The sequence below is a fragment of the Pogona vitticeps genome, chromosome 3 (genome assembly GCF_051106095.1).
Source record: "Pogona vitticeps strain Pit_001003342236 chromosome 3, PviZW2.1, whole genome shotgun sequence".
NCBI lineage: Eukaryota > Metazoa > Chordata > Lepidosauria > Squamata > Agamidae > Pogona > Pogona vitticeps.
In genome coordinates, this window is record NC_135785.1 from 215,572,060 (window position 1) to 215,586,928 (window position 14,869).

Below are 14,869 nucleotides of genomic sequence, written 5' to 3' on the forward strand. Positions count from 1 at the left end.
TGCTGTATTAGTGCTAGCACAACACTGTATATTGTGACTGCAAGATGTTGTGTATCATTGTGTAATTCAGATTCAGGCTAGCATTCTGGCAATTCTTTTCAATGTCATAGCCGAATTCTGTAACACACAACTACTTTCAAATATGTGCTTCAAGAAAGCCACATGATTTTCAGCATGAACATATGTGTGTGTGTGAGGCTTTGCAAATTAAACAGCCTAAGCAAGGAGATAGCACAAGATATTTTTAAATTCTTGGCGGGGGGAGGAGGGGTATGCCATAATGCCACTGTTCCAATAAAGCATTTATTCCAACAATGAAAAAGAATGTTACATTTCTTTTAATATGGGATGTTAACAATTATTTGAAGAAATTATTCTAAAAATGCTACATATTCCAAATCAACACCAACTAAATTCTATCACCAGATCCCACTGGCATTAATCTAAGACAGTTCTTAATTTGAAAATTAAGCTGATATTATTTATTCACAAATATTGTGGAACCTCTAAACCTAGCAGAAGAAATGTCTACCTCTTTACTGGGATTAAAATTTCTGATTGCTTCTTTTTCTTCTCTGAATTACATAATCATAGAAAAGTGACATTGGAAGGGGCCTACAAGGCCATCAAGTCCAGTCCCTTGCTCAACGCAGGAATACAATCAAAGCATATCTGCTAGGTGATTATCTAAGTTTTTCCTGAATGCATCCAGTGTTGGAGCACTCACCAACTCCTGAGGTAACTGGTTCCACTGTTGTACTGCTCTAACAGTTAAGACGTTTTTCCTGATATTCAACTGAAATCTGGCTTTCTTTATCCTCTCTGACACAGACAAATTTCTGGTCAATTACTTCTTTTCTGAGGATAATCCATGGAAGTTACAACCACTTCCTGATTATAGTAGTAAAATATGATTAATCAGACCCAGTCTTAACACAGGACCTACCCTGGCAACCTCTAATATTCAACTACCAGTGAAGTTTCTGTATACAGAGGGGAAGCTTTATCTTCCTTCCTTTCTTTCCACAGTTAAAACCCGGTGCCGGTCTGTGGCCTTGGCTGGACAGTGGACACAGATCTTCCACCTCCTGCACGCCCTCCCCTTGCACTCCCGCCGCACAGCCCCTTTGTGCATACACACTAGCACCCCATCTCTTAGTGCATGTGCACAAGTACCCAAGTGCCCGCACAAGCAAGCACCACCCCATGTGGACCCCGTCCCCCCCCCCAACTGGTCCACGGTGAGTGAAAAGAGTTGGAAAGACAAAAAGCGGAAGTAAGTGTATGTGTACACTACAAGGTGGGTTGCAGCAAGAGGCAACCATGGAAAACTAAAACCACAGATACCAGCTCTGGATACCTGTGAGCTACTGTATCTTTGAAATATGTGTTTGCATAACAGAATACATATGATCTCATATGCTGTTACTCTTAACTGTTGTAAGCCATTACTTGGTCTAGTCAACTTTATAACTTCAATTTATCACTCTCCTTTTGTTATATAATATTTTACAACACAATGGTCCAGACTTTCCTTTTCCCTCAGAGAGACTTGACTGATTTTTCGGACCCACACCATATCATACATACACAAACTTGTGAAGAGGCACCAGACATTTTATGTGGGCTTGATGATTTTCCTTCTCTTTTTGTGCACGGACATACCAAAATGTTTTAAACGGATGGGCTTCAGCTAAAATACGGAATGTGTACAGCCATTCTAGAGATATTTTAACAGAGGTAGGTCATTTTATAAGGTCCTTTCATCTGGCATGGGAATCAGGAATTGTCCTCAAGTAAAAAAATCATACCCACAACAGAAATTATATTCTGTGTGTATATCTTCAAAATGAGCTGTGTGGATGTCATTTATTCTTCATAGGACATTGACTGGAATACTGGAATTTGTAATTACCTATAAATGTGTTTACATGCAAGCTCTACATTTGTGTAGAATCTACAAAACACCGGAGATTTACACTTAACTGAAGAATCAGGAGAATTAGATCTGGCTTATTATATCAAGTCCTATTGTTCTGGATTGCATGCTTTGGTCTGCAACTTTACCTCCAGGTAGTATGTGTCCTGCTGTCTTCTGTGCTGGCCACCACTTTCATTCAGTGAACTGGGTTGCTGGGAGATATAAAGGAGAACTGTGACCCACACACTTGGGTTTAGTAGCTAATATAGTAGTGCAGTCACCATGCCATAGCTTTTAGCTATTTTAGAAATATATTAGTTGCCTAAATGCTTGGCTTTTTTCATGCTTTTATTTGCATGCACTTGTCAAGATCCTTCTACACAGCTATTCCAGCTTCAGGACACGTTCATTTTCTACTATGCATGTCATATTTATAATATGTTATAGTTAATAAGACACACAAGTAATTATTTTAACCTATTTGCTGCATGTTAATATTCTATGTTAGTGTACTGAAAGGAAAAATAAGAGTTATTATGCTGTTCCCTGGGATCCGCAGTGATGCTTGACCAGAATACACATTATTTCTTGGACTGAATACTATTGCCCGTAGAAAGTAGACCTGTACTTTCTTATGTATATGAAATGTAGCAACAGAATAACTGTCCACTGAGCTCTTATGAACTACTACAAAGCTTAAGGACCAACATTTTCTATTTCATTAGAAAGAAGAAAGAATTATGTTAGAAACAATTTGAGGACATTAAAGATGAAAAATCTGATAGATTGAAGGACTGACTAGGCAACCAAGGATCAGAAGATTGATTCTCCACTGGGAGAAAAGCTAGCCTATGTGGCCTTCAGCAAACCGACGGTCTCACAGGGCAACCAGAATGAAGGTCTGGTAAACCACTTCTGATGACTTTGCACATAGAAAACCTTGGGAAGGGTTACCATGAACCTAGTTTATGAAATATATGAATTATTATTATTAGTGAAAACACCACTATATAGTATAATAAGCCAATCTACTATATTAAAACCACCATGACAAGTTAATGGGGGGGGAGTGGCAGTTTTACTTCTAAAATTCCCTACAGTATTATGAAACTGAATGGAACTCACTGAATTTAAGGATGAGGTATCTCATTCATTTCAGTAGCAATGTAGAAACAGAAATTTCGTGACATGGATCAACATATTGCCACACTTAATTCTAGATACCCTGGAATCATACACAGCAATTAATTTGCATAGGGGTATATATATGTTAATCCACTGTTTGTTTTTTTCCTAGGCTTTAATGTATGCAGGACAAGCTGCACAAAACATACAAAAACCTCTGGTCTGATTTGAGTTTGGGTTGAAGTACTTTGCATGAGATTGCATAATTGTGTTCTAGCTACACTTACATAGTTTTGCTATCTTTCTTCCACTTTAATCTGTACAAGTTGTGAATACAGTTGGGGATGCTATAAATAATCATGTCAACCTGATCCTATGTTACTGGAGTGGACAAATTCAACCCATATCATGTTAATGTGCTTAAACTAAGCTGTCTTCAGTTATTCTGTAATCCAAGATACTTGAAAGGTTACTGGAAATAAGCTACAATGCACAATTAGAATACAAAAACTATAGTTCTTCCTTCCATCTTTGTTGCTTTGTTCATGTGAGCGGCAATGAATCTGAAAATAAGGCGCTTTTGCTAGCACAGAGGATCCAAATATGAGTAAGAACCCTAGAATATTTGGGTTCTTCCTTGTGTGCAAGAATATATACAGAAGCAGGAACCTTCTCTTCAGACATGTCAGTGCTTGAGTGAGAAGTGACAAGCCAACCTCGCCTCTATCTGTGCTGATGATTCTGGATAACAACCACTGAAAAAGGCTCGTCTTCAGGTTTTTCATCAAAAAATAAGCATTTGTTTAAGTTGTTAAGAAACAGAGAAGAACAAAGTAAATTTAAAGATCAGATTGTATTGATGAGGACTTCTGAAAAAGAAAAACTACCAGAAATAAAATAAAATCCAAGTTTGTGCATAGATTATTCATATACAAAGTATATCAAATATAAGGTTTGCTGAAGTGATAAGATTTGCCTGCAGTAAAGTACTGGAGTATAATTAGAAATACAAAATAAAATATCATAGAGAAATCTCCTTATGGTCTTTCACTATTTTTAATACGAAACACCATTAAAAATATTGTTTGGTTTAAACACTGCTAAGTATCTCTAGGGAGAATATATATTTCTGAGCCTTAAGAGAAAACATGTCTGTCTAAAAAAGTTAGATGATTGTTGAACTATTTCTTACTCCTTTCTAGGAGATTCTGTAGTCATTGATGTAGAGATTAGGATGTTCATGCTTATATGCAAAAGAAACCTGGTAAGCGTGCAAGTTATTGAGACATGAAAATGAAACAACTCAAGAGTGAAACATTATGACAACAAAAATGCACATTAAAATACTTTCATGCTTAGTTATTTCATAGAATTGTTGTATGCACTGCAGTAACACTTGATTTTAAAAGTCAAAATATATTTAGAAACAGCATTGCTCAGCTATCACTTTGTGTAAGTCACAAGCACATTCACTGATGACCTTTAGTTTGACCTTAGATTTTCATGCAAATATCTTGCCACATTTTGGATAGGGTTGGAAAGTAAAAGGCAAGCATTTAATAAAATGTTATCACTGCAATAAACATTACAGAAGTGAAATGGAAAAGAATGTACTTACCAAAAGAGATTTAGGTCGATTATTTTGTGAAAAATTCTGAGAGAAGAATTCTGTATTATGGTCCAATCTGCCATGTCCTCCATACTCTGGAGCATCAGAATCCAATACAATTTGATACTTAATGCAATGGTTAAGGAATTTTATACCAAATAACATTTTCCTAACTTGAAAACACTGAACATATGGAGTATGTTAAATAGAATAATGAACTTTTCATGCAATTTAACAGGAAAATAATCTGACTATACTGACCAAATTTCTGAAATTTACTGCAGAAGATGTACCTATTTCCCAATCTACATGCACAAAGGCAAGGCTAGGTCATACTCTATTACTAATGAGACAATACATTTGCCTGTTTCAATATATGTTGAGAACAAGCTTTAACCTACCCTTCGAACTTAACAGCCAAAATTCTGCTGCATAGATGGAAAGCATAGATGGAAGAGAAATGGTATAACTCACAATGGAAAATTAAGACTAATTAATGAGTCCCTGCTTGGATTTCTGACCATGTGTCGAGCTCCTCAACAGGTGTGCAATGAGGAATCCAAGCGTGGACTCATTAATGAGTGGGGATTTACTTCTTCAAGTTACACTATTTCACTTCTGCCAGTGTAACATGATTTTGGCCAAAGAGGCTTGTTTCTGAGCAGACTAGTATAGGATTATGGTGTTAGTAAATCTTACACCTGTATATGAACTATGTATAACACAGAATTAAGTAATATGATGACTGTAAATTTATACAGACTTTAATTCACACACAGTTAATCCTCCTTTAGTCCCTTTGCATTCAGTGGGATTTAAGTCATCATGACTAACCAGACCAACTGATTTCAAAGCATAACTAACTAAATCTAGATCAAACAAATACAAATAAGATTTTGTACCAAATTGTTAATTTAAATTTACCACACAGTCCCAAGGTACCCTCTTTCTGTGCTAGTGTTTTTTCATAGTAATATTAGAAATGCACTCTGAAGCTCTGTTCACTTGTTATTAAAGCAAATTTTAAAGAAATGTATGGTTCTTATATATATGTTGTTATGTGTTGTCAAGTTATAGCAACCCTAATAGGGGCTTCAAAGTAAGAGAACTACAGACTGTTGTATAAGCTGTCCATGTGATGTGAGTGAGAATGTGAAACGAACCTTAAGAGTTCTACACAGTCTACACAGCTAGGGGCCTATTCAGGTGTTCAGCCTGAAAGCACGTGGGCTCAAAAGGTGGTAGGGATGCAGCAATGCATGCCAAGTCCCCATCCCATCCAGAAATACTGCAGACCTTCAAGTCTTCAGAATGAAAATATCTACAGACACTTAAGTGCATTCAGCTAAATTCATTTACAGCCTTTCTACAATCAGCAGCCATGATAACACTGTTCGGTGGAACTTGCCAACAACACTTAACCAGACCTCCATGGTGAACACCTGAAGGTCCATATAGGTTGGGGACATGGAGGATGCAACTTATGAGCAGCCTCCTTTGCCCCCTTCCCCCTGATCCCTACATACTTTCAGGCTGTCTGAATAGGGTCAGTATCTTCCGCTTCAGTTTTGCATGATTAGTCACATTGGGTGTGTGTGTGGAGCTACCACATTCCTCTCATCACTGTGCTTTACTTATTTGTTAATAAATTGCTGTCAATTGTTTGCTGATCAAAATTGCATCCACAACTATGTAGGGAACAGGGAGCACTATTATGTGAATATGCTGACAGTAAGCTCTATCAGAGACTTCAAGATCACAGAGCTCTAATATTTTCTGATAGTTCTAGAGAATCGTGTGCAATATTGTACATATTTAAGGAAGTAATTTAGTGGCAGTTAAAAACTACCTACGGAACTGATCTTGTTTTCAAAAAGGTTTTACCGAGGCATGAAACTAGAACTATAGAACTCTCTAATGCATTGGGAACAATATTCCAGAACCTTAGTTTTGAGATAAGGAAAAGGCTTTATAATTAAGTCCCTACTAAAAGCAGAAATAAACCATGCTTGTTCTGATGACAAACTACTCTGGGTCTGCTCTGCCTTTTGATCAAGCCTAAGGAATGTGATGCTGAAAACACTATTATCATTTATATCTTTTAAAACTATTCTCTCCAATTAACCGTGCTTTACTGAAAAATTGCAACTGGTTTTATTTATGCAGCTAAAATATTATATGAAAACAATAAAGCCAAATATATGGTTGTTTACACATATATCTATATTATAGTGTTTCAGAACCCCAAATGATTCATAAGAAGAATTATGCCTGCCTCATGTTTCTTTATTTCCAATACTAACTCAATTTATTTGTGCGATGCCAAATCTCATATTATAAACTGTAGGCTCCTGAAAACAACTTAACATATTATTCATTATTTTTTATTGCCTGAAAATTCATGCAAAATGTCTATTTTCAAGCAGGGAGATACGTATAGTTAAGAGAATCCAAAATTGCACTCAGCCATGTGACTTCAGACTGTAAAACTGTCTGTTGGCACTATTTCCATCCCAGGTTTAGAACTGTCTAGGGAGGAATAATTTAAGTCAAGGCAATTTAAATTCTGTGTTTTAAACAATAAAGAAAAAGAGACTCATTTAAATTAATATAGGCTCATGTTGCCATTACATAAATAACATATGTAGTGAACAAGCATATGTATTCATCAACAATTGTTATAATTAAAGCACGCTTGTTGCTAAATGAACTTCTGTGCAACAAGCGTAACTCAAAATATCTGGACATAAAAGCCCTTTTTGGCATTTCCTTCCATATAATTGAGTAGAGATAAGGAAGCAATGTGCCTGCCCATCTTCCTTGGTCTTCCTTACCAACCATGTGCTGTGGGGAATTTCTATACAGGGGAGTTGGTAGCACACACTCTCTGTGATTCAGAACCTTAATCATGCGGGTTACTGACAGATTTTACTTTTCTGGGCACCATGATCACTGCAGATGGTGACATCAGCCAAAAAATTAAAAGACCCCTGCTTCTTGGGAGGAAAGTGATGACAAACTTAGACAGCATCTTAAAAAGCAGAGACACTTTGTCGACAAAGGTCCACATAGTCAAAGCTATGTTTTTTTCAGTAGCGATGTATGGAAGTGAGAGCTGGACCATAAAGAAGGCTGGCCACCGAAGAATTGATGCTTTTGAATTGTGGTGCTGGAGGAGACTCTTGAAAGTCCCCTGGACTGCAAGGAGATCAAACCTGTTCATTCTGAAGGAAATCAACCCTGAGTGCTCACTGGAAGGACAGATCCTGAAGCTGAGGCTCCAGTACTTTGGCCATCTCATGAGAAGGGAGGACTCCCTGAAAAAGACCCTGATGTTGGGAAAGTGTGAAGGCAAGAGGAGAAGGGGATGACAGAGGATGAGATGGTTGGAGAATGTCATCCAAGCTACCAGCATGAATTTGACCCAACTCTGGGAGACAGTGGAAGACAGGAAGTCCTGGCATGCTCTGGTCCATGGGGTCACAAAGAGTCGGACATGACTTAACAACTAAACAACAACAACTGATGAAGACTATTGACAAAATTCCTTGTTCTTGTTGAGTAAGGCTGACTTTATATGATGACATATCTAAACAAGGAATTTTCATGCTTCAAGAGTCCTTTTCGCTACATTGATGGCAAGGGCAGCAACTTTTCCTTCCTCTCAAGGTCTTTGAAATTTGCCCAAAATGTCTCTTCACTAAATTACAGTCCCTTTCTTACCCAGGTAGCAAGCAGAAAGTGATGGATGACTGATAAAAAATATACTAACAACCCATTCTATGCTTCAAATGCTGGAACAAATGAACAACTATTAGTTTTGTGCAATATTTATGAAAGCCATTATAGACCTTCACATTGAACCATGTAAAAGCCTTCCAGGTAGGATGGGGCCAGGGCTTACATGTATCCTACCTACCATTAGCCCTTCACACACCCAGCAGAATGCTGCCTTGCCCCCACACTGGGCATACAAGACTGTGGGCTTGTTGCTGCCCCTTCATGATAAGGCTAGTGGAGAGTGTCAATGCTATTTACACTACAATATTTGCTGGCTTCTGAGTGGGACATGAGGACTTATAACCCTTCCCACCTAGAGGCCATCCTTATTTGGATTCTCACTGCCTACATGACATGATGTTGGGACGAGGTCAGAATTTATATTTCATTTGTTTATTTATTAGACTTAGTTGACGCCCATCTAGACAATGTCTACTCTGGGCAGCTCACAAGTAGAATAAAAACAATTGTAATATGGCAACAATTTTACAACAATTTCACAACGATAAACAGCCATTCAAGATGGAAGATAAAAAGATAAATTAAGTAGTGTCCCGAGGGAAGGCTTGCCTAAATAGCCGGGTTTTAAGTTGGCTTTTTAAAATACCCAGTGAAGGGGCCAAATACATCTCGGAGGGGAGATGATTCCAAAGGCGGGGAGCCACTGCTAAGAAGGCCTGGGTTCTTACTTTTCCCTTCAGGGCCTCCATTGGCATTAGGCTCCTCAGCCACTCCTCCTGGCTAGAATGAGTGATATGAGTAGACCTAGGTGAGAGGAGGCATTCCGCCAAGTATCAAGGTCCTAAACCGTTTAGGGCTTCATATGTAATCATTAAAACTTTGAAATTCATGCGGAAGCGAATGGGCAGAGTGCAAGGCAGCCAGAGTGGGAGAGATATGTTGATGTTTTCTCACTCCACTAAGAAGTCTGGCTGCCGCATTCTGCACCATTTGAAGCTTCCACATCAGTCTCAAAGGTAGCCCCACATAGAGCACATAACAGTGGTCTAATCTCGAGATTACAAGCGCATGGACCAGAGTGGTGAGAATCCAAGTCATGTGGCGAGGCTGGAAGGAGACCTGAAACAATTGTGGCTAGAGGATTGAGGAACCCCTATCTTTCACAGTTGTGCATGATTCAAGGCCAAGTTCAGGCGTAGAGATACCACAGGGCCAAAAAAGGAAGAGTGATGTCCCATTCCTCCAAAATGGATCCAGTCCACTTAAGCTGGAAAGGTTGGCAGTGCAGTTGAGGGGCTACCCAAACAGGCAGAATGTAGAATACATCTGGGGTGGGTTTTATTCGGGTTTTGGGATTCTTTACAGGGGCAAAAGGCATGAAGGGTTTAGAGCAAGCAGTCAGCAATAAATTACAGAAGGAGCTGAAGAAGGACAGAATTATGGGACCATATTCCACATTGCCAGTTCCAAATTTAGGGATATCTCCCTAATGGATCAGGGTCAGGGACCTAGTGGTGAGTTCCAGAGGTGATGCTTCTGGTTGTTCACTGCAGTTTAAAAACGATGTTCAATTATTCTTCAGCTTTGTTTCACTAAAACAGACTGGAAGGATAAGAGACCCTTAGCTGAGTTGAGTCCCTGTCAGAAAATGGAATTGTGTCCAGTAAAGGCTTCTTCAGTTTATGTACAACAAAGAGGACAGGAACACGGAGCCCTCTTTAGCAACAAAGATGGGTTGCCTCTTACTAAATATCAGTTTTGTGCAGCATCCACAGGATTGGATAGTAAAGCTATTAAAAAGATGGGAATAAGGATGCTGCAAATGCTGTGTTAGGCTGTTGTTGGAATAACAGTTGGCTGGTTTGGATTGTTTCACCTTTGTTCTTTTCACAGGAGCTGTGGTGCAGTTCTGGCATCACATTTTTTTAAATTCACAGTACTGTAACTTTTGAGCGAGCCAACAAGCAAAGAATCTATACCGAGATCACAGCTTGTCTGAGTGCTGTTGTGTCCATGGAGTGGAAGGCTGTCGTGGTATAAGGTGGGAGGACCTCATGCCTGATCTCTTCAGCTTGTTTATAGTGCCCCACCCATATATTTTATTAATTTGTTAGTGGGGAAATGACTTAGGCTTGACAAAAGGAGAAGAGTTGATTTTGCATGTTGCAAGGGATCTGTGGGAAATCAAGAACAGATAGCCCGATATTCTTTTGGTATGATTTGTGTTGTTGTCCCAGTGGTCTGGTGCATTGATGGGGATGGGAAGGATGTGAACAGACATGTTAGAAGACCTTAGGAGTTGTGTTTAGGATTGTTTTCTGACACATCTGGGCATTGTTTAAGACCTTCTAAAACTTTTTAGGAGTGATGGAATCTACTTGTCAGAACAGGGCATGGACATTTACTTAGAGGAGGGTGGTGTTAAGGCTATATGTGATGGTCTAGTGGTGACAAACAACCAAGTGTAAGCACGCCCCTCTACAGTGGTGGGTAGTGCAGAACTAGGTGTTATTGGTGGTAAACCCTAGGTGGCACAATTTGATGAAAGGAAATTTAACACATCCTTGGATATTGAGATCAGAGGCATGGCCATCTTTTTCTAGACCAACCCAGATCATGAGGCTTAGGAAAGAAACAGACCCCAAACAAGGTCTTTCATTTTAGGTCCTGGGCTTGCCCTTACAAGATAGAAGACAAGGCCAGGAAGGACCACTGCTTCTGATACAGAGTCTGTACTACATTAGCTACTACATTTTACTCTATAAGGTAAAAATTTGTCAAAGTGTTACATTCTGTTTGTTAAAAGATTGAAAAAAATGCTTCTTGTTATCTTTTTCTTTCTACTCTGTCATCATCTAGTGTGGTTGGGCAGGCTGAGAAGATGTACAGTTCTTGCTCGATGCCAGTTTGCTGTTACTAGAATGTCCTTTACATAGGAGTAGATTTGCAGTGTGTATCAAATATTTTTGCTCAAGGTTGGCTTGAGTTGTAGTAATTTTGTTTGATGCATCTCTGGTGGATTAATTTTTTTCAATCTTTTAACAAACAGAATGTAACACTTTGACAAATTTTTACCATATAGGGTAAGAACTGTTCTTCAATTCAGGCAAACTTGCAGTTTTGTCAGCTTTGATGTGGAGCTTTTCTTAAGTGTGAAGCAGCCTGAATTAGTTGTTTTTAGTAACCTTTCTGGAGAGACAGTCATTTTCCACTGTTCATGTATTCTTAGGATAGGAAGTACAGTAGGCTCAAAACTTTACCCACAGCAGACATTCCACTCTACAAGTGGAGCTAATTGGTCACAGGACCTATTCTAGTTGAGACAAATTTTAGGGTTTAGGTCTTATTCTGTGTTTTCATGACACACAAACAATAGTTCTAACTAGCTAAGTAACAAAGGCACCTTACCTTTCACCTTTCAAGAGCATCAATAATTCAAACTGACTGAGCCATAAATATGGGCGTGTTTTAATCTGAATTTAGAAACAAAGCAAAAATGTAATTCATAATTATGCAACATTCCAAAATGTTTGCACTTTTTCAAAAAACAAAAGTGCACCAGAATAGGTGTGCTCAGGAGTTGCATCCAAAGTAATACCATTTATTTTTATTCACTCTTCACCATACATAACAACTGCAGGAGGTGAACGTTTTGTTCTTTGACACCATTTCTTGTGGTTTTCATAGAGATTCTGAGTTTTATGCAAACAAGTATATCTCCCATCTTCGTATTTCAACAACTGCTATATTCATGCTTTGATGCTCTAGTAAACACAAAAATGTTTAGATAATGTATTTGTTTTTCACAGCTCAGAGACCAAGATGTGCTTTTTACATTCCTGTTATCTTCAGTTCTCACATTGTTTTTCCCCTCTTCCATGATACCTAAACAATATATGTATACATATAATACAAACACACATGACTTTTTGGTATGTGCTGTGCTACGCCTTTGCCTATGAAAGCTCAAATCCCAGTGAGCAAGCAAGTCTCATAAGTGCCACTGCTCTCTTTGCTGCTTTGAAAGAGACATACCAAAATCCAAAGTGTAAAGACTGCACTACACAATATGGAGCTCCATATGAGCTGAGGCTTCCCCAGGAAGTTCACTTTGATTATACATGAAGAACATTCCCTAGTACTGAAGTGACTACAGAAACTTCAGCAACTGCAGAACTCATGTTTGTATCAGAGAACCTGTAGGTATACTGGAGAAACTAGACTATTATAGGGTACAATATATATATATTCCATAAGAGAGAGTACTGATACAGCCAAACATATAATTATGAGTGAAAGTTTTTCTAGTACTTTTTAAATGATAGTTTCATTTCTTTGATATATCAAAAGGCTGAATAGCACGAATGCTCCACAATGCCATAAATGTGGTGTTCTTTTTTAACCACCTAAATAGCCCCTTGTTTTATTGTCACAAACCTCACAGAGACCGATAAAGAACAACTTCAGTTGCTCTCTCTGGTGCCTTTTTAAACTCAGCACTAGAAAATGCATTTACTGTGTCACTGTAGTTTATGAATGTAGGGGTAATGTCTCCCACTGGCATTTCTTGTTTAGCTTCTGTGATATACTGCATATGATACATTTAATAATTTATCATTGTTGTTGAAAGCTCTGACATTTTTAAAAGTTGCTTTACATTTATTTACCAGAAACTGAACATGTTTATAGCTTTATTAATTTTAAGAAAAAGAAAGAAAAAAATATTATATCTTCCTAATCATAAACATGAGAACAATTTTAACAATGCTGTTATACATGAACTAAAAATATTATTTCCCTCCTGCCCTCCTTTTACACATTTATTTTCCTGTATTTTGAATTCCAAATTCCACCATCTCTGAGTGTTAGCCACAGTGTTTGGGGATTATGGGAGTAATTGTCCACATTTACTCATGGATTTGTTGAGGAAGTTTTTGAAAATTAAGGTTTTGAGAAGATAAAAATAAGATAATTTGCATGCATTTAAACAGGCCCAAATTGTTTCAAATGATTTTTTTTAACTACAGGGACAATTTCAGTGGTATTGAGAAGTACCTGAAAGAATCTGGTCAAGGAATCAAGCCAACATGTCAGTGCCATCCAATGCCAGAAGCAGATGGCAAAAATACTTAAATGCTCCATGTGATGAGACATTTGTTGTTTCTCTTCTTTATATTATATGTTAGCATAGTTCACACAAGTTTGAACACCCAAGCACACATACAAATATTATACATCTCTATATATATCAAAACTGCAGTAACTTTTGTTCCCAATATTTAGTATTTCCTAAACCAATTCATTCTCTCTCCCCCCCCCCCCCCCCCGTTATACCTCAGACTTTGGCAAGGTTCTTTTATGAATGTTTCCTCATTAAAACTTGAAATGAGAGTTAAGTACTTCCAATACTTGCATAACACAATTATTTTAATCTCCTGCTCCAGCTCAAGTGTGGCAAGAGATACTAATGGCGATCTATTTAAAAACAAAGCAAGATACGTTATCCTTACCATCTGTCACCTCTAAAGGAACAGATCCAATGAACCCTGGCAGAGCGTGAGCTTTAAAACAGGAATTCTGACACTATCTACTAGAATTCTGACACTATCTACCCTATTACTTACCTAATTACTGTGCTTTTATGATGTTTTTAAACAAATTCTTAAAGTGAAGCATTCATTTTTTATGTTATGCAGACTTAATGACACATGAAGCATCATTAGGTAAATTCAGACCAGATAGAAAGAGCAAAATTAGTATTTTGTAATCAAGTTCTCTCGCAGCATAAATGGTAATTGTAATTTATGAAAATTGTGATATGGCATAATTAAGACCTTTTGTTTGGGAAGAGCTGATGAGAATTTATGCCCAACTGATGAAAAATGCTGTAAGCCAGGATTTATCAAGGATTCATTGAGGAACTATTAGTTTCTATACCTTCTGCTTCCATTTATGCAGGCATTCATCAGAGTCTTAAAATAAGGAACTGCTCTTGTCTATCACAGATAAAAGAGAGTCCAAAAGTCTTCTGGGGAAATATTTCAATGGCATTCTGAAGTGACTGCAATATTTTCATAGGCCCTGTTTCTGAAGTCAAACTACTTAAAATACTTTGAGAAAATATGGCACAAGGATGTATCTGGTAACTTTAATGCAGACCACATGAGTCAGGCTTGTCCAACTCGCAGCCCGAGGGTCGCATGTGGCCCAAGTCAGCTCGTAATGCGGCCCAGTGCAATTTTTTATTTTTAAAGAAATTCCAAAGTTTCAAGTTACACTGCCGGCGCTTGCGGCCGGAATGTGGCTGGGGCATGTGTCAACAGTAGAGGGGGAGAGAGGGAAGGAAGGAAGGAGTGGGAGGGGAGGGGACAGGGGGGCTGCGTGACTGCATTGCGCCATCCCCGTCAATAGGTGGACCCCCTCCCGGCCCCATAAAGCTGCCGGAGTTGAAGCTGGCAGCCTCTGCTGTCTGA

The 14,869-nt window shown here is 38.3% G+C and overlaps 1 protein-coding gene across 2 annotated transcripts in view; it reads right to left on the reverse strand.

The window, feature by feature from the left end:
* GBE1 (1,4-alpha-glucan branching enzyme 1) overlaps window positions 1-14,869 on the reverse strand; it is a 197,282-nt gene that overhangs the window by 8,548 nt on the left and 173,865 nt on the right. Inside the window, exons 15-16 of one of the 2 annotated variants that reach the window (XM_078388995.1) lie at window positions 4,665-4,782; window positions 2,068-2,133 (exon numbers count right to left, since the gene is read on the reverse strand). In XM_078388995.1, coding sequence (XP_078245121.1) covers window positions 2,068-2,133; window positions 4,665-4,782 — 184 coding nt within the window. The remainder of the gene's footprint in view (window positions 1-2,067; window positions 2,134-4,664; window positions 4,783-14,869) is intronic. The other variant, XM_078388996.1, reaches the window with a different exon arrangement.